This window comes from Mustela erminea, chromosome 9 (genome assembly GCF_009829155.1).
Source record: "Mustela erminea isolate mMusErm1 chromosome 9, mMusErm1.Pri, whole genome shotgun sequence".
NCBI lineage: Eukaryota > Metazoa > Chordata > Mammalia > Carnivora > Mustelidae > Mustela > Mustela erminea.
In genome coordinates this window covers 65,238,275-65,260,453 of record NC_045622.1, presented here as the reverse complement: position 1 = coordinate 65,260,453, position 22,179 = coordinate 65,238,275, and the positions used below count along the sequence as shown (strand labels likewise).

General features: G+C 51.3%; 1 protein-coding gene across 7 annotated transcripts in view; it reads right to left on the bottom strand.

Moving 5' to 3' along the window:
• The window catches only part of AMPD3 (adenosine monophosphate deaminase 3), a 46,167-nt gene extending 24,926 nt beyond the window's left edge, over window positions 1–21,241 (bottom strand). Inside the window, exons 1-3 of one of the 7 annotated variants that reach the window (XM_032359487.1) lie at window positions 21,156–21,241; window positions 11,206–11,431; window positions 851–1,055 (exon numbers count right to left, since the gene is read on the bottom strand). In XM_032359487.1, coding sequence (XP_032215378.1) covers window positions 851–1,055; window positions 11,206–11,426 — 426 coding nt within the window. In that variant the 5' untranslated portion in view covers window positions 11,427–11,431; window positions 21,156–21,241. The other 6 variants (XM_032359486.1, XM_032359490.1, XM_032359488.1 and 3 more) reach the window with 6 other exon arrangements.
• Window positions 21,242–22,179: the final 938 nt, after the last annotated feature.

The following is a 22,179-nucleotide window of genomic DNA, read 5'->3' as shown; positions in this document are numbered from 1 at the left end:
CTCCCTCTCCCCACCTTTCATGTGTGTGCACCCTCTCTGAAGAAGAAGAAGAAGAAGAAGAAGAAGAAGAAGAAAGGAGGGGGAAGGGGAGGGGGAGGGGGAAGGGAAGGCGGAGGGGGGTGGGGAAGGAGGAGGAGGGGGAGGCGGGGAAGAGGAAGGAGAAGAAGGAGGGGGGAGGGGGAGGTGCAGGTAGCAGGTTGAGGGCCAGGAAGAGAGAACCAAACTTACAACTGCACTAAGTCATACTTCTCTTCAAGAAGGAAGCAATAAAAATGCATCATCCAACCAGGAAAATTAGTACATTTTCAGTGACTGAGCTAACCGACTTGGTTACGTGTTCACTTTCTCATCAGGACCCCCTCTTCCTGGTTGGGAGGGTCTAGCCTGTATTTAAGGATACTGAGCCGAATCTCATGGAGGAGCTGAACCGGCAATGACTGATTCCACGCGAACAAGCCAACGCCTGGACGTGGAGTCCACTCAACATTTGGAAACACTCAAGGGTCCAAGCTGGCATCTTCCTCCGTGGCTTGCAGGGACAGAGAGCAGCCTTCTGGACCCACAGAACACAAGGAACCTGCAGGCCACAGGCACAGCATGCCAGCCCACAGCCCTCAGCCCCCCTCACAGGGATGAGCAGTGCCCTAGCCACACCTGCACCTCACAACCTCCACTAAGACCCTCCTTGTCTTCAGACTCCTGTGCCTCCTGCCCACCACCTCCCAGGCCCCCGCAGGTGGACCAGGCTTCAGCACAAGGGATGTCCCCGGTGGCCCAAGGACCCTGGCCTCTGCACAGGCACACTGGCCTTCATGCGCAGGGAGAGAGTGGGGAGCGGGAGATGCCTTACCCCGGCACAGTAATCTCCACTGATGGTGACCCGCTGGAACTCGGGCATGGCATAGGGCGCCGGCGTGGGCTGGGAAGTGGCACCAGGGAACACAGGAGTCGTGGGAGACATGACCGGACTGGCTGTCGGGGGGCCCTTCCAATCTTGCTGCGTCGGCATTTGCAGAGACAGGGACTGGGACCGAATCATCTTGAAACTTTTCTTTCTAAAAGCCAAGGACAAGGAAAAGTGGGAAACATCAGCCAGGAATTGGGGCAAGTTACAGTCTTTGTTATGTACAATGCAGGAGAATTTCCTCTGATTCGTCATTGGTGCTGGCCCTACCATGAAGAAGTTGCTAATTATGCCTTCCTCTCACACACATCGCCGCCTGAGATACAGAACAGCCCTACAGACACCCCTCCCTGGGATCACTGAGCATGGCCCTGGCCTGTTTGGACAGCACACAGAACCCTGGAGAAAGCAACTGTCTTGGGAGACAGAGGACAGACCACACTGCCAGGGTCTCACACCAAACAACCAGGTCAAGTCACCCAAACTCTAAGTCCCAGCACATGAACAGCCTCAGGAAGGACAGTGAATAGGGTCACAGGTGACACCCACCCTGTAGTTCACAAAGTTTGAAACTGGAACCAGGAGAGAGCATGACCACCCACTAGTCCCACCTCTTTTTTTCATGAAGGAGTTAGGGGCCCAGAAATAGAAGAGAGCTTGCTCAAGGTCACACGGCAAGGTGGCAGCTAGCCCTCAGCCTCCCAAGGACCTTGCTCCATCCTGTCACCTCTGTCGCTCCTTCCTCAAGCCTGACATGGGCCATCCTAGCCACTCCCACTGCCGGGCAGGCAGAGACCTGTATCTCTATTATTGGAAAGAGAGTGGTCAGCATCAAGTTCAGGGCCCTCTGGACCTGTCACCTTAGCACAAAAAGACGATTTCACCAACTCTTGGGGAAGTGGGCACAGGTGGTTTACAAGGCCACAAGCTTATGCTTATTTGTAGTGATTCATGAAACTCACCTTCTTCATTAACTAAAGACATCACCCCAAGTCCTAGGATCTCCAGGAAGGGAGTTAAAAGTGAAGGAATGAGGCGAAGCCATGAGCACTCCCTCTCCCTGTCTTTTTCTCTGTCTTTAATGACCCCGGTCCCCTAACACTGCCACCCAGGAGTATCCAATGCCAGGAATGAGCTAAGGGCCCAGCAGGAGAACCAGGGCCCATAGCCACCAGAAAAGGACCCAAAGACCCATCAGAGCCCATAAAACCGCTCTCTTCTCCAGACACCATGATTACCCAGAAGGGGTGGGGAAACTGCCTGATCTCCAAAGAGGCCTTATGAGTCACCTGGAAGCAGTTATCTTCCTCCTGACACTTGGCCAGTTCTCCTCACAGGCCCACTGCCAATTTTTCAGGAACCACATTGCCCTCCTCTGTCTACACACCTACCACTTGCCATGGCTCCCTGGTCCTTATATTCCCACCTGTTGTCATCCCTTGTTTGGGGCCAGGCTGTTTATACCTGGAAAGTAGAGGCAGCCCCTTTTCCGGAGTTGTACTTTGCCCATCCCATGGCCCTGCACAACAGAGGCACTGAGTCATTCCAGAAACTCTGCCTAACTCTAGGAGCCTCCAGCTCAGGCTCTCTCCAGCCTGCCATCCACGCATTCCACAGAGCTGAGCTAAGCATCCTGCCCCAAGGAAGATGTCCACTCTTGCCAGTCAATCATTCCTCAGTGGTTTCCTCAAGATTCACCTTGAGCAATAAAGTTCTCATTTTGGCAACTTCTGGACGTTCATACCTACAGGAAGAGCTATTACTCTGGGCCCCCTCTAACATTCTGACCTGTTCAGCTGGATCCCATGAGACTCTGGCATTTGTGTCACTCACATGCCTGCCAGCTCATGGTTTTTATCTCTTTGCCAACATTCCCCTACCACGCACCCCCATGCCTCAGCCAACACCGCCCGAGGGCTGGTCTCACCAAGCAGAAGCAAGATGACGTCTGAGGTGAGTAACAGGTAAGAAAAGCAATAAAGCCTGCTGCATTCAGGAAGTTGGAAGGCTGCCTAAGCCAGGAGCCCACCAGGCTTGTCCTAGGAATATCCATATTTTTCTGCCATAGTGGGGAAGCCATTACCCCCTAGCTGCCCAAAGACTCTTCTTGAAGACATCATTATGGCTCTGCTAGGCCTTCAAGTGGTACCAGATTGTCACATGTGAACATCCCTGGGCTGAGAGCTCCGAATGTATAGGTGCAAGGGACGGGTTTGTCAATGGATGGGGCAAGGGCTTAGAGTAACCAGAGCCACGCACAAAGCTTGTATCTCAGCAAACTGGAAAAGCTAAATGGATACCAAGGAGAGGACCTGTATTTATTTTCTATTGTTGCATGACAAATCACCACAAGCCTTAATTGGCTCCACAGTTCTATAGGTGAGAAGTCTGGGTGGGTTTGGCTGGGCTCCGTGCTTGGGGTATCAAAAGGCCAAAGTCAAGATTCTGGCTTCACTGAGCTCTTATCTGGAGAAAAGAAGCCACTTCCCTGCTCACCCACGGGGTTGGCAGAAACCAGCTCTGTACGGCTGTAAGGCTGCTGTGCTGTATTCTATAGTCTAATCATGTTCAGAGGGTCTGAAGATTAGAGAAGACCATCAATGGCAGGGGCATTTCAGAAATTCTGTCTACCATAGGCCCATATGTAACATCCATTCCAGCCAACCAAGGTTCAGCCAACAAAGGTGGAGAGCAGCAACTGTGTGACTGAATGTGTGTGTGTGTGTGTGTGTGTGTGTGTGTGTGTGTGTGTCCCCACACCTGTCTTTCTCTCCCTCTCAAGACCATCTGAAGCCCCACACGCATAACAATAATAAAAGAAGAAGGCATAAGCTTTATCTGAAGTAGAGAACCATGGTCTGGGCTGAAAAGGATTTTAAACTACACATCCCAGTCCCCTCACTAAGGCAGCCTCTGCTTAACCACCTCCACTGACAAACAGCTCATTACATTTCTGAACAAGACATCAGCCATCAATCATTTATTCAAAATATATTCACCAAGCACTCACTCTGGGTCAGGCCAGTGCTAAGCACGCAAACAAGGTGAACAAAACATGATCTGTTGTCACTGTTAGAAAGCACTTCCTTACGATGGGCCAAGATCTGTCTGTCCACAGTCCCACCTGTTGTACCTCGTGCTAGCCCTTGGGGCACCAGAGCCAGCCAGCTCTGTCACAGCTGGCAGGCCCCCTCCTTCCCCCACCCACATATCCACCTGGCAGAGACTCAGTCCTACCAAAGAGCTGGCAGGGTGTGGGACTGGGAGGACACCAGTCGGGCCAGGAGCAGCTTTGTCCTCTTGGAAATGGATGATCCTCCTGGGCCACAGAGACCTTCTTGCCCAAAGAGGCCCTCAACACAAGGACGTGAACTGGTCACATGGGCTGTTATTACAGCACCTCTCAGCACCTATATGGTACCTTTCCTATCCCAGCTCTATGGTCCTTCGCTGCCCCTGCCATTCACTGTGTTTCTATCCCTTACCCTGTGCCACTCTCCAGCCCTCCTTAGCTCTGGGGCACCCCAAAACCTTTCTGTAACAACATTTGGTTCATATGCTAAACCCAAGTTAAGAACTCAAGGCCCTCCTCAATCTTCTAGAGAACAGCCAGGGACCCTCTGAAGCACATGCCCTGTGTGGTCTGTCCAGAGGGCTTCCGGGGAGGGCCAGTCAGCAGAACAAACCTTTCCCCGAAGGCTCTCAATTGTGTACAGTGAGTCAGGGGGCCACATGCAGACCTCACTTTACTCAATCAAGTACCAAGTGCCAGGCCCCAGGGGTAGACAGAGAAACTCTACCCTGGACTCCAGGGGGCTGGCTGATGATGGCATAGATGGCCAGACCACTCAACAGGCTGTCATCACACAACATGGTTGGTGTGTGAGATGCTCTGGAGATTTGGGGATCCCAGAGGAGACACCTGGTCAGACTGGGGGTGAGAGCAGTAAAGCAGCAGGGACAGAGAAGTCTCCCTACCTCATTCTCAAAGGGAGAGGAGAATACTCAGAATGCGCAGGCTTGTTTGAACCCCCCACACACATACTCAGATCACTCTGGCAGCCTCTACCCCTCCAGATGAGAATTACCCTTTTAAAGGTTTGGCCCCAAACCTTTAGTCCCAAACAACATGGAGATTTATTAACAGTATGAATCTGAGTGCCATTAGGTGGACAGGCATCTCCCACTGTCCCCCATTGCTTCCACCATCACTGCACTGATTCCTGGGGAAGTGGGGACCCATGGTCTAAAAAGGGGAGCAATGATTGGGACCTGAGGTCACAGTCTATCCAGAAAAGAGAAAGCTGATACAGTTGACTATCCTGGTGCATGCCCAGGAGGGGCGAGCACTGTGAGAAGGGATGCCAGGCCCTTGGGCCCCGTGGACAGCTCTTACTCTTTGCACACACCAAATGGCCAGTGGCCTGCCCAAGTGGTGTAGCTTTGGTTTGCACACTTGAAGCCTGTCAGGCATAAAGACGGTCTCTCCCTTCACTTCCCTCTGATAACCTGCCCTCACCTGTCACTGTCTCCCTTGGCTCCCTCCTGACCAAATGTGGGTCTCCATTGCCTGCCTGCCCCCTTCTTCCCTCTCCCCAGTCTTTCCCAGCTGCCTTTCCTCCCAAAAGACCTCAGAGGTCAAAATGAAGTACAATCTTTGCTATCTTTTACAACAGGCCTAATACTCTCTATTCCTAACGTCAAAAACAAATGAATCAAACTGTTTTAAATGAAGCTCCTTGGGGCACCTGGGTGGTTCTGTCATTTGAGCACTGGACTCTTGATTTCAGCTCAGGTCTTGATCTCAGGATCCTGAGATGGAGCCCCATGTTGGGAACCATGCTGGGCATGGAGCCTGCATAAGATTCTCTCTCTCTCAAATAAATACATTTTTAGAAAGGTGAGTGCTGTGAAGTGTGTAAACCTGGTGATTCACATACCTGTACCCTGGGCGATAAAAATGTATGTTTATAAAAAATAAAAAATTTAATTAAAAAAAAACTTTTTATAAAAATAAATGAAGCTCCTTTGTTAACAGCCCTGAATTTAAAAAGTTACCTACCCCTAATTTTAGAAATTTCATTAAACAGAATGATTTAATAACACCATAGCTGTACTACGCTTAATTCCTAACAAATACTGGTTTATCTATTTGACTTGGGAAAGTAGCTGTTCTAGAAAGCTGTATTTTTCAGACAAAATCTAGTCCCCTTATACTCAATTAAAAAAAAAAAAAGCCAGTTATGGTGTGGGGTTTTTTTTTTAATGAAATTCATATTTCCTATATTTTAATCAGTGTATGCTAAACACAATTTAAAATTCTCTCGATGACTCATAGTCATCGTTGTGTTACCCAGTCATGAGCTTAGAGGCATTTTGTCCCAAGACTGCTGTGCTTCGAATTCTTGTGTGGCTTTTCATGACTTCCTCCTTCACTATTGACTGTCAGGTAATAACAATGACAAAACCAAACCAAGAACTCTGATGATGTTCCAAGCACTGTCCTAAGTAGTCATGCGTATTAGCTCACTTAATTCTTGCAAAGTAGGTGCTTTACTATCCTCATTGTGCGGATCAGGAAACTGGGGCCTGGCAGTTAAGAGCCTCGCCCCGAGGCCACTCTGTAGTCAGAGAAGGGCCATCATCTGAACTCCCAGGCCTGACTGCCACGCCTGAGCTCACAATCCCCACATGCCCCTTCTGCGCCCCTGCCCATGGAGATCCCTCTCCCCACTTCTAATCTCCCCCCTTAAATCTGTCACAAGATAAGAAACAAGACAACCAAGATTATTAGAACTCTCTGTAAAGAACAAATAGGAGATGGGAAGGGAGTATTGGGGCGACCACGGCTGAAAACGACAGGGTTTCTTTGGGGGCTGATAAAAATGATCTACAGTGGATTGTGGGGATGGCTGCCTAAGTCTGCAAATATAATAAAACGCGTGAATTGTACAGGTTAAATGGGTAGATTGTATGGTATGGGAATTATATCTCAATAAAGCTGCGTAAAAGGAAGAAACAGGAGAGCTAGGGAGCACTAATGTACATTTTGGCTGCATATTCTTCGTGTGGCCATCAGTGTTGCCCTAAGTTGCAACTTTGTACTTTCCCCGAGTAGGTGAGCTCTGACTAGGGAGAGGACAGGATTCCGTGTGGACAAAGGGACAGCTTCCGGGTACCTCTCGCTTCTCCTGTCTGCTTTTCTCTGCCCCCCAACTTTGATTGCATAGATTGTCCGCCCCACCATCTCACCTTGACCTGCCCCCAAGAACCAACAGGGACCTGGGACTCCCAACAGTCCCAATGTCATCTTCCTGAGGAGGCAGGGCCCGTGGCAAGCTGTCCTCGTTGCTCTCCTCGTCCGGTCCAGCCGGCAAAAGGAGAGCTTCTCTGAGCAGCCCAGAGCACTGGCTCCTGGAGTCGGCCCCCTCCTAGAAGGGAGATGCCTGAACCCAGCTCGGCTCTTAGAGCCGCTGCCATCCTGGACAGCCAGCCTCCAGGCCGCAGCACCTCATCTTTCCTACTCACCGCCCAGTTTTTCTTCTTTTACAAGAAGCTGGTTTACGTCTTGGTTTTAGTTTGTGCCCTTACATGAGACCTACAATTAGTCCTTTTCTTTTCTTCTCTTGTCTTTTCTTTTCTTTTTTAAATAAGAGAGAAAAAGGCAATGGTTGTAAAGAAAGGCCTTCTCATCAAGTGCCAGAAATATTCAGGCTTGTCGGAGGAGCCAGGATGGGGAAGGGCTTCTTCCGAACTGGATGCCCTTTCTCATGCCGCAGTTCGAAACACAGAGCCACAGACTCTGGGTATCTGGAGATGTGCTGCTGGCTCCGGGCCTGTGGGCTCCTTGCAGGATGGCTCCATATGACCATTAATATCCCAGAATGTCAGGGAGGCACCAGAAAGAAAGAGGAAGCTGGGGAGAGAGTTCCTCCAGGGACGGCTCGCCTATGAGTATTTGCATAACGGTGCCTGTTCTGAGCAGCCAAGCTGAAAGATGAATTAGGGCCATACAACTCTGAACACCACTGGACTCTCCCACCGGTAAGTGCAGGGACCAGTCCAACCTTTGGGAGAAAAGCCAGTGGGCAGTGAAGAGCTTTGGCCCAGCTTCCCCTCCTTTCATTCAAAACCCAGCAATTAGACCCTGGCGAGGGGTACCCAGTGTCATTCCAGCACCTATAGGTGGAAACAAAGACCTCACCCCTGGCCGGGGATGGAAAAACCTCGTGATCGAAGTTGGGGTTCTAGATTCCAAAGACACATGTTCTAGTCCCTGCTGTCAATTCCTTGCTACACATCCTCGTGCAGGTTAATTTCACCTCTCTGAGCCCTAGTTTCCTCATCTATAAAATGGAAGTCAGTAAGAACATCCAGCTAATCAGCTTGATGTGGGGGTTAAAGAAGGCAAAGCCCACTGAGCAACCCAGGACCGAGCATCTACTGCCATCATCTCCTCGGTAGGGAGTCGGGCAAGCCGTGAACAGCGACATGGGGCTTGCTGTGTGTGACCCAGGCACTGTCCTAAGCCCCTTCCATGTCAATCCCCTCATTCCTCACAATACCCTACAGAAGTAGCTACTGTTACCATTCCCACTTTATAGGAGAGGAAGGGACTAGAGCACAGAGAGTTTTCCTAATTTTCCAAAGTCACAGAAAATTCTAGTGAGTGGCAGAACACAGCGGTCCAGAGAGCTGTAGCTGCTCTCATGTGGTATCTGCAGCAGCAGTGAAGGAATAGGACATCTTTTCTCTGCCACCCTCCACTGCTCGCCACCATGCTCGCTAAGTCCCGGGGTGGATCCTGGGGATACAGTGGGAGCCAGAGGCCAATCTCAAGGAGCTTCCAGAGAGATGCAAACTGAGACCACCGATCCTGGTAAGGAGGGACAGAACATGATTTCTGGAGAGGAGCCTACAGAAGAATTTCTGGAAACCTCGAAGCACCATGGGGACCGGAGTAAGAAGGTTTCCATTTTGCTGTTAGGCTGGGCATCCATAAGAAGAGAACCACCTCATTTTGCAGATGTCACCCTGTAATGGAAAGCGGCCTCAGAAACCCACTATTCCTAATAACAAAAAAATGCCAGGACTTCTTCTCTTCTCATTATTAAGGGTCTAAAATGCACGATTCATAAAACACAGAGGGCCCTGCACACCATTCAGTTCCTAGAGCCAGCCCTCTGTTAAGCCAGTGCAGGGGGGGAGGGGATCTCCACAGTCCTGCTCTTCTTGACCCTCCTGGGATGCGCACACTGCGGGGCCGACAGCCACCCCCCCCCCCCACCTAGCACCGGCTGGCACTCACAGCTGACAGATGGCACCCTCTACCCCTTCACTTCGGGGGCTCAGAGCCCCTCAGAGGAAGGAAAGCACTTCTTTTGCACGGTGAAGCTCTGTTCTTGCCTTTATACCAGTACTCAGCTTTTCACTTCTTTCCCAACACATTAAGGTAAGACTGAAATTCTCAACTACCAAGAAAGCAAGGGGCTTGCCTTTGAAAATAAGGAGGCATGTTAGGAAGGACCTGATTGCTATGAGGTCCCAGGTAGGGCTCAATATCCACTATGTTCGTTAGCTCTGGGGTCTGCCGTTGCTGGCTGGGCAAGCACCCAGCTAAAACCCCACCAGACGCTTTCTCAGAGCTCTTTTCTTCCTCAATCGCACTCTGCTGGGTGAGATAAACTGAAAGAATGAGGACTTCACATCGCCCTTGGACTAAGATCCAAACTTGTTCTCAGGGAGCCCAAGGCCAGCCTGACCTGAGTCCTGACACTCCCTCCAGCCTGAGATTCCTCCCTCCTTCTCTCTGTCTGTCTGTCTCTCTCTCTCTCTCTATCCTTAAACTCTTTGTTTTTTTTTTCTTGTTTTTTTTTTAATTGTTTTTTTTTTTTAAAGATTTTATTTATTTATTTGACAGAGAGAGATCACAGTAGACAGAGAGGCAGGCAGAGAGAGAGAGGGAAGCAAGCTCCCTGCTGAGCAGAGAGCCCGATGCGGGACTCAATCCCAGGACCCTGAGATCATGACCTGAGCCGAAGGCAGCGGCTTAACCCACTGAGCCACCCAGGCACCCCTTAAACTCCTTGTTAATCCACATCACAGCACCCACACTAGGCCTGTTTGTCCTCAGATCCACTCCTCATCTTCCCCTGTGTTTCCAGCATTGTGTCAGCTGGCTTCTGGCTTGATCTGACTGATGGTAACCACTGGGAGAGACTGGAAGATGCCAGAAGGATTAAAGCCAGGTATCTCCTGCTTCCATCTTGGAAGCATCTCGTGTCTTCGAGGCATCTGCGCAGCTGTGGCCTCTCCTTCTTAGCTCATTTTCCACGAAAAGGCCACCACAGTTCCAACTTCTCCACCCCGGGCCCTGGGCACCAGCAACACCACCTCTTCCCATCATCCCTGCAGCCGAGACTGGAGCTGCTTCCTACGGTCTCTGGTCTCTGGCCCGCCTCTCTGTCCTCTGCTTGTCTTCTCGGTTCTCTACCCCCTCCGTACCCATCCCCTGCATTAAAATCCTATTTCCAGTACTTCCATGGCTTCTGTTTTTTCTGGTTAGACCCTCACTGATACAGCCCTTATCAGAACTTGCTATATTTTATCTAATTTGTCCCCTTACTTAATTATGGTCTAGACCAACTAACTGTAAGCTCTACAGGGCAGGGACTGTATCTATTTTGTTCTTTAGTGATCCCCAGTGCCCAGCACAGCACTTGGCAAATAGCGAATGGACTCATTTAAAAACGCCAAGCACTTGTCAAGTGATGAAAAGAAGTGAAATTGGTGTTTCCCAAGAAATCCTCAAATTCCAGTAAGAATGTGGAAATATCATTTGCAAATGATGTGTGCTTAGGCACTTGATTTGTTATTCAAACAGCAGCAGAGAAAATGGCGGTTTTGATCTTTCCAACTTAACCCAGGCACTGAAACTTTCTTCAAGAAATGAGTGGTAAGGGGCGCCTGGGTGGCTCAGTGGGTTAAGCCGCTGCCTTCGGCTCAGGTCATGATCTCAGGGTCCTGGGATCGAGTCCCGCATCGGGCTCTCTGCTCAGCAGGGAGCCTGCTTCCTTCTCTCTCTCTCTCTGCCTGCCTCTCAGTATACTTGTAATTTCTCTCTGTCAAATAAATAAATAAAATCTTAAAAAAAAAAAAAGAAATGAGTGGTAAATTGAGTGGTCTTGGTTAAGAAACAAACTCAGCTCCCAGGGAGTGGCCAGCTCATCTCAGGACACACACCCACAGCCTGCAGGGGCCTGCACAACTGTGCACATGGGCACTGGGCCGTGGGGACAGACCTTTTCGCCGTCTCCACAGACTTCTGCTCCGCGAGCTCCTTCTGCAGCTCCCTCTCCTTGGCCTCCTTCTGCCCAATGGGGCAGTCCTCAGGGACGGTGAAAAGGGACAGGGCATCTTTGCTGTCCTCTTCCCGGAGCACTTTAGCAAAGACCTTCTCCGCCAGGAGCCGGACCTGCTCATCCACCTCAGAGATGTTCAGCTTGGGAAACTGGCGCGGCATCTCAGCTGGCAGAAAGAGAAACAAGCGTTAACCTTCCTGAATTCCTGGGTGGCCTGAGTCAGCGGGGTGGGGGAGGAGAAGGTACTAAAATAAGGGCCTGACCCTTAAGGTCAGTTGTCTTGCTCAGGAATTCCCCAGAACAAACTCAACAGCCCAATTTTAACAACTAGCTCCATAGGGCGCCTCGGTGGCACATCCCGTTAAACTTCTGAGCCTTGGTTTTGGCTCAGGTCCTGATCTCAGGGTCATGAGACTGAGCTCCGCATTGGGCTCTACGCTTAGCAAGTAGTCTGCTTAAGATTCTCTCTCCCTGTCCCTCTGTCCCTCCACCCACTCTCTGTCTCTATCAAATAAATACATAAATCTTAAAAAAAAAAAAAAAACTAGCTTCATAAGTCATTGGATTTGAAGAGGGTAGCACCACTCACATTTCATGAGAAAGCAAATTCAGAAGTCCAAGAATGAATTGTCTATGTGCGCTTCTTTTTTCCAGAACTCAAGGAACCCACAGCACCTGGGCAGTCCCACCTTTCCCGGCTTTGTTTCCACGACCGGGAAGGGAGAGGAGAGTTTAGGCTCCCTCCTGCAGATGGTCCAGAGGCCGTCTGGGAACAGCAATGACCAAACCTCACTCCCTCCTGCACAGAGGGAAGGACTAAACCCAAAGGTCTAATAACTAGCCTAAGGTCCTACTAGATGACCACAGTGCTCAGGGGAATCCATAGCTTCATTCTTCCTCACATGCAAAAAGGCCTTTTTTTTGAAAAGCAGCAGTCTACTGCCATGGGTCTACCATCTCCGAGACTTTGTGGAACTTTGAAGAAGACACAACAAATAAAAGAAAGTTCTCGAGTCAGGAATACTCTTTACCTTTCACAGCCCAACTGAAAACTCACTTCCTCAAAGAAGCTTGCCTTATCTGCCTACTACTTCCTTACTATCAGTAGGTGGCCTATATTACCTGGGTGGTTCCTTTCTTTCGACGGGTACATAGGACGTATTAAGTACACTCTGCCAAACGCTTTCTATTTATTCATTCGGTTAATCCTATTATTCACATTTTACAGATGAGAAAGTGAAGGCACAGAGAGCTAATGTGCCCGGTCACACTTTCATTAAGCCGGCGGACTTGTGCTGTTCTCAGCCTTTGCCACGCCCCGCGCCCCCTTTCTTCTCTGAGCCTCTGCTCAGGGATTTGAACCCAGGCACCTGGTTCCCATGTCTGTCTTCTTAACCACTGCACCCTGGAGCTTCTCCTTGTCCACCTGGGCATCAGGGAGGTCTCCTCACTGTCCCCAGCATCACATTTATGGAATGGGTGAATACTGCATCCCGTCAATGAGCCCCCTTCACTAGAGCAGCTCTGGACAAGGAGTGTCCTGTCTACCTATTACCACAGTTTCTCTGAGGATGGTTTAAAGAGAGAGGTGGCTTAGTTAGTGAGAGAGGAAGCTGAGGGTAAGGCAGGACCCAGATGCTGTGTGGCCAGGAGGGGAAGCAATTACGGGGGAGGAGGGGCTCACTGAGCAACCTTAGGACAGTCACTCTCTGGGCCTCACAGTTTTCTCCACTGTGAGATAAAGACTAAGCAGTCAGTCTCCCAGGCCCTCTCAGTTCTAAATGCTGTAATTTCTAGGTACCAGAGGGGTTTCCAAAGCTCAGGGAGGCTTGCTGCTCTGGTCTTCTCTGTGGCCACTGGGCCTCATTCATTATACAGACAGGAAGAAGAAAGCAGGCTAGCAACACCTGTCAAAGTACATCTGTGGTCCCTTGATTGCGAAGCCAATTTCCTCCTTCCTTCCACCCACAGGGCCATGCCTTTCCTGGGCCTCTCTCCCCTCCAGCGGGTTCAGTGGGAGGGCACTGCTGAGGAGGAAGGAAGTTGGCACACAACTGTATCGGTCTGTGGGGGCAGAAAGCAAAACAGCAAAGGCCTGACCTGCACGGAGGAAGGGGACCAGGGCTAACTGTGAAGATGTCCACAACCTGATAGCAGACAGAAGGGGAAGCTGGAAACCATCAGAATGGGGCTTGGAGAGGAAGGTGACAGGAGAGAAATAGAGAGGAAGACAAAGAACTAGAGCCAGGAGGAACTAACTGGTAGGTGAGAACAAAGCTGGACCCCTGTCCCCCCTACCCTAAGGCTGCGGGTCAACTACAGAATTCCAAAACCTCACAGGGCATCTCCGAAGTAGACATCAAACAGGCCCCAGGCAAGGGGCAGCGAGGGCCATCAAGCATCTACGCCATTTGATAGAGTAAACCCACGTCCAGAAATGGCTTCTAAGAAAAGAATCTGCAGGAAGGAAAGTGCAAAGACGTTTACCTGCACTATTCGTATGTAGCTTTAAAATGTCCAAATGAGAGCATGCTCACTTGGGGGAAAAAAAAAAAGTTAAACAACCAAAATTATAACTATGAGGAAAGTGCAATCACATAAAAAAAAGTGCTGTGAAATGACAGTACATGAAAAAATTAATACATAAAACTGTACCCATGCTTTGAGTACAGTGATATGAAAATGCCTCCCCTTAAGGATAAAGGGCTGCAGGAGAGACACTCAAATGACCAGATGGCAGGATTGCCTGTGTGTGAGGCAATATCTGATTTTTATCACTAATGTTGTTATAATGCCATTTCTTAAAAGATTTACTTATTTATTTTAGAGAGAGAGAGAGAGTGTGCATGAGAGGGGGTGGGGAGGGCTGGGGAGAGGCAGAACCCCTGCTGAGCAGGGAGCCTGATGAGGGTGCTCCGTCTCAGGACCCTGAGATCTTGACCCGAGCCAAAATCAAGAGTCAGAGGCTTAACCGACTGAGCCACCCAGGTGCCCCTAACACTGTTAAAATGTCATTTTAACGAACACAAAGATGATAGAGAGAAAATAGCCTAAAGAGTTTCTTAAAGAGAAAGGAAAATAGGAAAAAAATTGTGAACTTCTACATCCCAGGTTTTGGTAATTAAGGTCTTCTTCCACTTAACTCACATCAGAAACAGGCCAGCTAAGGGAATTATACCATTGAGACCCATCTCTGCCCTGGACAGAACCTGCCCACCACCACCTTCCTACCCCTAACCCTTACCCTACAAACACACCCAGGCATGAACCAGCCACAGCGTACCAGGCCTCCTCAGAAATGGGGTTAGGGTGGGGGTGGTTCTTCGTGTCTGAGGACTCTTCTGCCAGATCCTGCCATGTATTTCCACAAAGCATTTTTACCTTGCTGAAGTCAATTAAACATACTTTCCTGGAGGCATCTTTCTACAAAAGATCTTCTTTTTTCTTTAAATAGTTTAAATCAGCCTTTTCCAAAGTGGGTCCCATGAAAAGTTGATACTTGTTGCTGGTGAAACAGGTCTTGTGGTCAATTATCAGGGAGATGCTCCATCCCATAGTTCCTGACCCTGGATTCCCAAGACACATCAAAGGCCCGAGGACACTTCCCCATCTAGATCCCTTTTGTCGCAGAACCCATAACAATCTCCTGCAGAATTACTACCAGTGTCTTAAGTAAGTGGGGGAGACTTCATTCCGTACCACAGTATGGACCGAGGAACCCAGCTGGGGTGCTGGGCTAAGTCAGTGGGCCTCAGGAGCCAGTTATAACCCTGTCTTCTGGACATCGTGGGCAGACAGCTCCCACCTGCTGACCCCTCCCTCCATGGCTCGTCTCTCTTCGCAGACCCACAGACACCTGGCAGGGCAGACATGCCCAGGAAAGCCAGCTGTGTTGATGCTAAGCAGAGGCTCAGCTACAGCTGCTTCTTCAAGCCTGGTTTTCAACCGTTTGTCAACCGTTTGTCAGCTGAAGCCACCGGCTTGGAAGGCTTAACTGTGAAGTCAATCAGCTAGGGTATAGCTTATCCCATTGTTACAAATGACACCCTCTGATGGGCTTGGAGAAGTGGCCCAAGGTTAGAAAGCTATAGAATGCCACCAGTGTCAAGAAACAGCTTTTTCATGGCTCTACAACCCCTCCAGAAAGGAAGCACAGGACCCCTTAAGTCCCCTCCTGACAAAAGAAGCCGTCTCTTGCTCTTGCCATATTCCCACTGTCAGCACCCATGACACAGACCTGAGCCTGCTGCTGGAGTCTCCATGGCTGGCCCCAAGGATGCCACACGGGCGACACGCTCGGGCCATGGGCCGTGTGCACCCGGGAGGCTGAGCTGAGTCAGTGTGACAGCAGCTAGCCTATCCTGCCTGCCCCGGCTGGGGTGGGAGGTCTCTGCTTTGCATATCTGTGCGCAGCCTTGAGCAAGAGCAGGAAACGTCCGGGCTGGAAATTCTTCCATGAATACGAAATGTAAGTGGAAAATTTCCAAAGGTCCTAAAGGGCCCAAGTGATGCCAACTCTCCGCAGCGGCTGCGTGGGGCGTGCGGCATCCTGGCCGGGTTCGTGGCCCTCTCCGGAGCCAGAAGCTAAAGCCGCTGCTGCCCGACCCAGCTGAGCATTTGGCCTTCCTGACCAAGCACAGAAGCCACAGCTTCCCTCTGCGGACCAGACCCCTGACAGCCTGGCAGGAACCGGCCCCTCGGCTGCTTCCATTCAAACCCCGCGGCAGGCCTGGCCTGGCCACCAGGTTCATTTTACCCAAGGGATGGCCTAGGCCACAACCTGCCCCGCCTTCCCTCAGAAGGCCCCCCCAGGCAACCTCCCAGAAAGCACCCCAGGACTGACGGGGAGGTGCTGAGCCCAGCTGCCAACAGAGTTCCTCCTTCCCCTGCTCCTCTAAAAGAGCCGAGGACTCTGACCTGCTCCCTGGTTCCCGGGAAAGCACAGGGACTCTGGGAGAGGAGACTCCTCAGTACAGGAGCAGGCTTAGGATAAAAGGCTGGCATGCCTTGTCCCTCTGCTTCCTTTCTTCCCTGAAAGGACCTGACGTCCCAGGCGACTGGGCAGCCTGACAGGCTCTACCAGAGCATGAGTGCAGCAGCGCACGCGTGCACACGCACACATGCACACATACACACGCACATACACATACACACATACGCACGCACCAGAACGGAAGGCCATCCTTCCTGACCCACCTGCTTCCCCCACCCCGTCCTCCTCCTCTTACTGCCACTCTTGACTCCCACGTGGGCCTCCAGCTCTGAGAAGCCTTCTGGGCACTGGCTGCCCTCGACCCCCTGGCCACCGCGGCTGCTACTCTCCCTGGGGACGGCGGTGTGGCCTCAGGCAAGCCACAGAGGCAGTCCTCTGAAAGCAAGGCTTAGAACGGTACCGTGACTTAGACAAATGGTGTGGGTCTGAGAAGTAACCGTGAGCAAAACAGCTATTTCTGTGATGCTGTTGACATCCTGGGGACAAGAGCCCAGAAAGGATGGGTCAGTTGTTTACCAGGAGGCTAGTGCTAGCCCTGACTTGGACCTGAGTCACCTCCTCGTGTCCAATCGTGAGATTGCGCCTTCCTGAGCCCACATAATGATTCCTGTGTGAGCAGAGTGGGATTACAGGGTTGACACATGATCCTCGGGCTGCCGCTGGGCTTTAGCTACCCAGAGATTACAACCCACCTGTCCTCACAGCTGTTTCACAAACAGTGAGATCAGCAAGCTACAAGCAACCTAGAGGGAGAGTAATATTTATTCATTAGATAATTAAACGAACTTAAAGCATATGGGAAAAACATCCAGGTCCTTAGTACGGTTCTGCCAGAAGGGAAGAAGGGCAAGTGAGTCCTTCTGCTGAAATGTTGTGGGGAGGGGAAGGTACAACAGGGGTCTGCAGTGGGAGCATTCTAGCCCATGCATCTGAGAATCTACCTGGATTCAGTTCAGGGAATTCTATTCTGCACCTGTAACCGGACCGTGGACAGCCTCAGTCTAAACCAGCACTTTCCAAAGTGTGGTGTGTAGAACATATAAGGTCAGAAGGCTTAGAAAATACTGCATACCATGATCACTTATCGGGATTCATGCACAATTTCTACTAGCAGATTCTAAACATCAGAAGTCCTTTAGTAAAGCAAGCTGTTTGACTCTGTTGAGCCCAACATACTTAAGACTTGAGCCTCTCACTACTGCCACCATAGGAAAAAAGACCTATTAATATCTGTGGCACAGACTTTGGAAAATGCCTTCCACCTGAGCCTTCATTTTCCAGCATAGAGAAAGCTGCCTTCCTGACACTCAGGTATGGATGTGCGATCCACACCATCAGGTCTGGACAGAGATGGGCAGCAGCTCAGTCAAGATAATAGAGGTTAGGGGACGCCTGGGTGGCTCAGTGGGTTAAAGCCTCTGCCTTCGGCTCGGGTCATGATCCCAGGTCCTGGGATCAAGCCCTGCATCGGACTCTCTGCTCAGCAGGGAGCCTACCTCCTCCTCTCTCTCTGCCTGCTTCTCTGCCTACTTGTGATCTCTGTCTGCCAAATAAATAAATAAAATCTTAAAAGAAAAAAAAAGATAATAGAGGTTGGGACAATGGCCAAGGGTCCTGCTAGAGCCAAAGAGATAGAAGAGCTTCCAGAACTGTGGCAGTGTAGAAGCCAACTGTGACTCTGCCTTGGGAGGGCAAACTACGCTCATGACCTCACAAGTCCATCTTGAGCCCAACATGTGGCCTAGAAGTCTCCTTGGACTAAGGAGCACGGGTCCCAAGCTCAAAGCCTTATTTCCTTTTTGAACAAAAATTAAGGCAAGATGTGACAACTGGGCCCAGGGCCTGTATCTCCTGCCCAGGAAACCAGACTGCATTCACTTTTACCGCTTACGTATCCCTTACAAACACCAGGACAGGAAAGGCTGGAATCGAATTGTGTCTCACCGAGGAAGATAGTACTCTCACTTCCTCTGAAAGGATGCTTTGGGCTTGCCTCTAAGGGTTCATTTTTCCTTCTCATCTTTCTGAGGTGTGCATGACTCTCATGGGAGTGCGACAAAGGGGCTTAACGGCCAAATACCAGCTTCATGGCAGACCTTGACCACCTCATTCACTATTATATCTCTCTCTCTCTCTTGCCTAGAAAACAGTAGGTATCAATATAATCATTGAATGAATGAATGAGTGAATGAGTTAAGTGATTAATCTATCTATGGCAATCTCAAGAGTCAGTACAGTATATGGTTAAGTATATAGGCTCAAGCCAGACTACCCAGGTTTGAGTCCTATTTTACGGCTTAGTTGCATGACCTTGAGCAAGTTACTCAGTTTCTCTGGCTCGGTTTTATTCCCTATAAAATGGGGATAATAACAGTACCAACCTTGTAGGTTGCCATGGCAATTAAGTTAGTTAGCATGTGCAAATATGCTAGAATAGGCTTAGAATAGTACCTGGCACATAGTATATGTTTTATAAGTATCATTTATCAACGTCATCGTCATCATGGTTTCAGGTACAAGTAACCAAAAGTGAAGTTTCATCTAGGCACTGAATCCTTTTATTCAATATTACTTATGGAGCACTATTATGTGCCAGGCACTCTCTCAAGCTCTTATTTGGGAGCAAAGAGAAGGAAACCATGTTTAAATGTGAAACCAGATCAGGAGAAACAGCCTTCTCCTCCATGATTGATACTTCTTGCTGACTTTGCATGGCCAGTGTTCCGGCCACAAGCCCCTCTTTCTACGCCCCAGGCCCCTTATATATCAAAGCCCAAAGATAGGGTCTCCTCTCCTCCCTATGCAGCCAGCACACAGAAGATCTAAGGGACTGATATATTTGGGAGAAGAACCAGAAAGGCCAATGAGCTTTAGGGGAGAAAAGATATCTTCCTGCTTCATCCCATGGTTATATTTTATCTATATTTTATCTGCTCGTGATATTTTGACGATCTGGGTTTGACTTTGAGGCCATTTGAAGAGCTATGTATTTACCTAGTGTCAGGACAAGAAAAAGAGGCCTCACCTCTCAAAGAACTTTTTGACCTAGCTGAAAGCTACTCATCCATCATCTCGGATCTCAGAAGGACTAAGGGTGTGCTGAGGCTGGGGCCAAGAGATCCAAGAGGCTCCCAGGAACCCATTCATGCAAACTCCATGATTCTTAGGTCAGCCCAGTTCCATCAACTACACAGCAAGCCAGCCCCTCAGAGTTTCACCCAGGGAAGTAGCCAGCCCAGGCTTATGACTCCAAACCTGCTGCCAACACTCGGAGAGGTGAGAGCTAATAGGAGCTCTGTCTTTCTGACTCAGTAGCTCAACTACCACTCAGCCAAAATGCTTCACAGCCAGGGGAGGAATTTCTCCCATGAGGGCTTCAGCCACCATCAGCTTTTCCCTGAAGCTGACCAAATGTTAGCCACCACATCATAGGCTCAGGACCATGCTAATTTTTTTTCCTTCCAGCTTTCACCTGGCTCCTTTGCTAATTTGTCATCCCCAAGCTTCCAGACACATGCAAGGACCTAAAAGTCTGGGGTAATGACACGGTAGTTGGCAAGCCTCTCCTACTCCAGGGTCTCTCAAAACTTCCCCCAGAGGCCTCTGCCAGGGGAGAGGAGCCATTAGGAACTCTGCTGGCAAAGCAGTTACCAGGAAGTTCAAGGGCAGAAAGCAGACTTTCATAGACCAGTACACCTCCCATGCTGGGAGGCAGCCAAAGAGGTAAGGATGAAGGCCTCAAATGAACCCACACCCTGTCATTCTGTCCATCCCCCTGCCTTTTAGGTGGAAAGCCGACCTCAGCAGTGGGCATCTGGCTGGACGTCAAACACCTAGAAACTTGTACCGGACCTTAAGGGGCAGCTTGTCCCGGGTCCCTTAATTTCTATAAACCTCTCGAATCCAACGTAGGCCGCCAGGGAACTGAGATGAGGCTGGCTCACCTGAGGTGTCTGGAGCCCAGGCCACCGCAGAGACAGCAGCAGGAGCACAGAGAAGAGCCAGGGCAGGGCTGAGTCCGGGGTTGGCGCCGCCGCCAGGGTGGCCTGGGAAACCCAGAGCCAAGGTTCCGACCTCCGGGGGCTCGGGCTCCCGTCCTGGGCAGCAGGGGCCGCGGGCCGCTGGCCCAAGGTCAGCAATGCAGCATCGCGCGCACTCATGGGCTCCGGGGCCGGGGCCAGGGCCCAGCCGTGGGCCTGAAGGGGGCGGCCCGCGGGGCTGGAGGGCAGTTGGACACGCCGGGCAGGGCGCACCGCAAGCGCCGCGGAGGGGCTGCCCCGCACCGCAGCCAGTACCGGCCCGGCCGGGGCCAGGCCGCGCCCCCAGCCAGCTGAGCGGGCGCTGGCCGTGCAGCCCGCGGCGGGGGCGGGGACCCAGTGTTCTGCCGGCTCAGCGCCGCGGCGCCGGAGCGCCCGCACCCCCGTATCCCTGAACCCCCGGCCGGCCCGCCGGGAAGAGGTGAGCCGCCTCCTCGCAGAAGAAGCCCGCCAGCCGCGCGCCGCCCGGGTCGGTGCCCTACCTGGGCGCGGAGCCGAGAGGCGACGAGCGGGCAGCAGAAGGGCGCGGGCCGGGCCGCCGCAGCCGCGCAGGTCCGCCTGCCCGCCACCCACCAACCAGGCCTGCCCGCCGCTACCTGAGGCGCCCGGGCGGCGCTGCCAACAGGAAACTTGAGAGCGCCGGGGGCGCGCTGGCCGCCCTGTCCCCCCGCCGGCCGGAAGCGCGCCCGCCGCAGCCCGGGGTCAGCCTCCAGCCCGGCTCCTCGAACTCGCCTCCGCGGCCACACGCCGGGCCCAGAGAGCGCTCACCGCGGTGGTTGGACCTGCCCGAGCCTCCTCCCTCGCCATGACGTTTCCCAAGGTGAGAGTCTGGGGTCACGGCCCCCAAACAGGTGACTTACTCCCTGTAGCTGAACGAACCCGCAAGCATCAGCCGGGTGTCAGCCTAGTTCCTTGGATCACCTTCCTGCCCCTCCCAGCACGCGCGCGCCCGGGCGCGCGCGCGCGCACACACACACACACACACACACACACACACGCGCGAATACACACACGCCCTCACACTCCCATACTTACTCTTTCCCCTGCTCTCCAGCTTGTACACCTGCTCCTCCGAGTCCCGACTGACCTCCTAGTTGCTAAATCCAGCGGGTGCCTTGTAGCCCCTCTGCTCTCTCCAGGGTTTGAGCCTGCTGACCACGCCTTCCTTTCTGGAACGCTTGAAGTACAAAAGTTTCCAGAGTTGGCGCCCGCCGCTTTCTCTCCAAATTTCCTACATACCTTGGTGACTACACCTTCTCGGCCTTGGAGGCCCAGCTTTTCGTTGTGGTGTTCCGCCAGGTACCTGCGCAGCCTGTCCCCTCGATCACTCTGCAGGCCTCCCCAGCAACCTCCTTCTGCCTAATGACTTTTGAGCCTCACCTCCAACACAAAAGGTCCTAGAGCTGCAGGTGGCAAATCCAGCTTCCTGGGGGCCATCTCCACTGGAGATTTGTAGTCCCAAACTCAAACTCCCAATTTCCGCCCAGGAATGTGCCATAACCTGCTCCTGCTCCTGTGTTTCCAGTCTTAGTGAATGATAGCACCACCTTCCTCTCCCGGCCCTCCTCTCCAAGCCATCCTTGACTCCCTGCTTATCATCTCTCCCATCAAACCTATCACCAAGGGAGGAGATGGAACCAGTCATTAGTGAGCACCCACTGTGTCTTCCCTGTGCCAACTGCTGTCACAAAGTGGCCTCCCTTAAGCACCCAGTTTTATTCCTTCTCCCCCACAGACTGGTATTTACAGTTTACTTATTTATAAATGATATGCACATGCAACTGTATTAATATTATGCAGCATACCTAAAACGGATGTCAAAGAATGTGGTTAAGATAATACTTCATGTTTAAAAAAAAAAATACTTCAGGGCGCCTGGGTGGC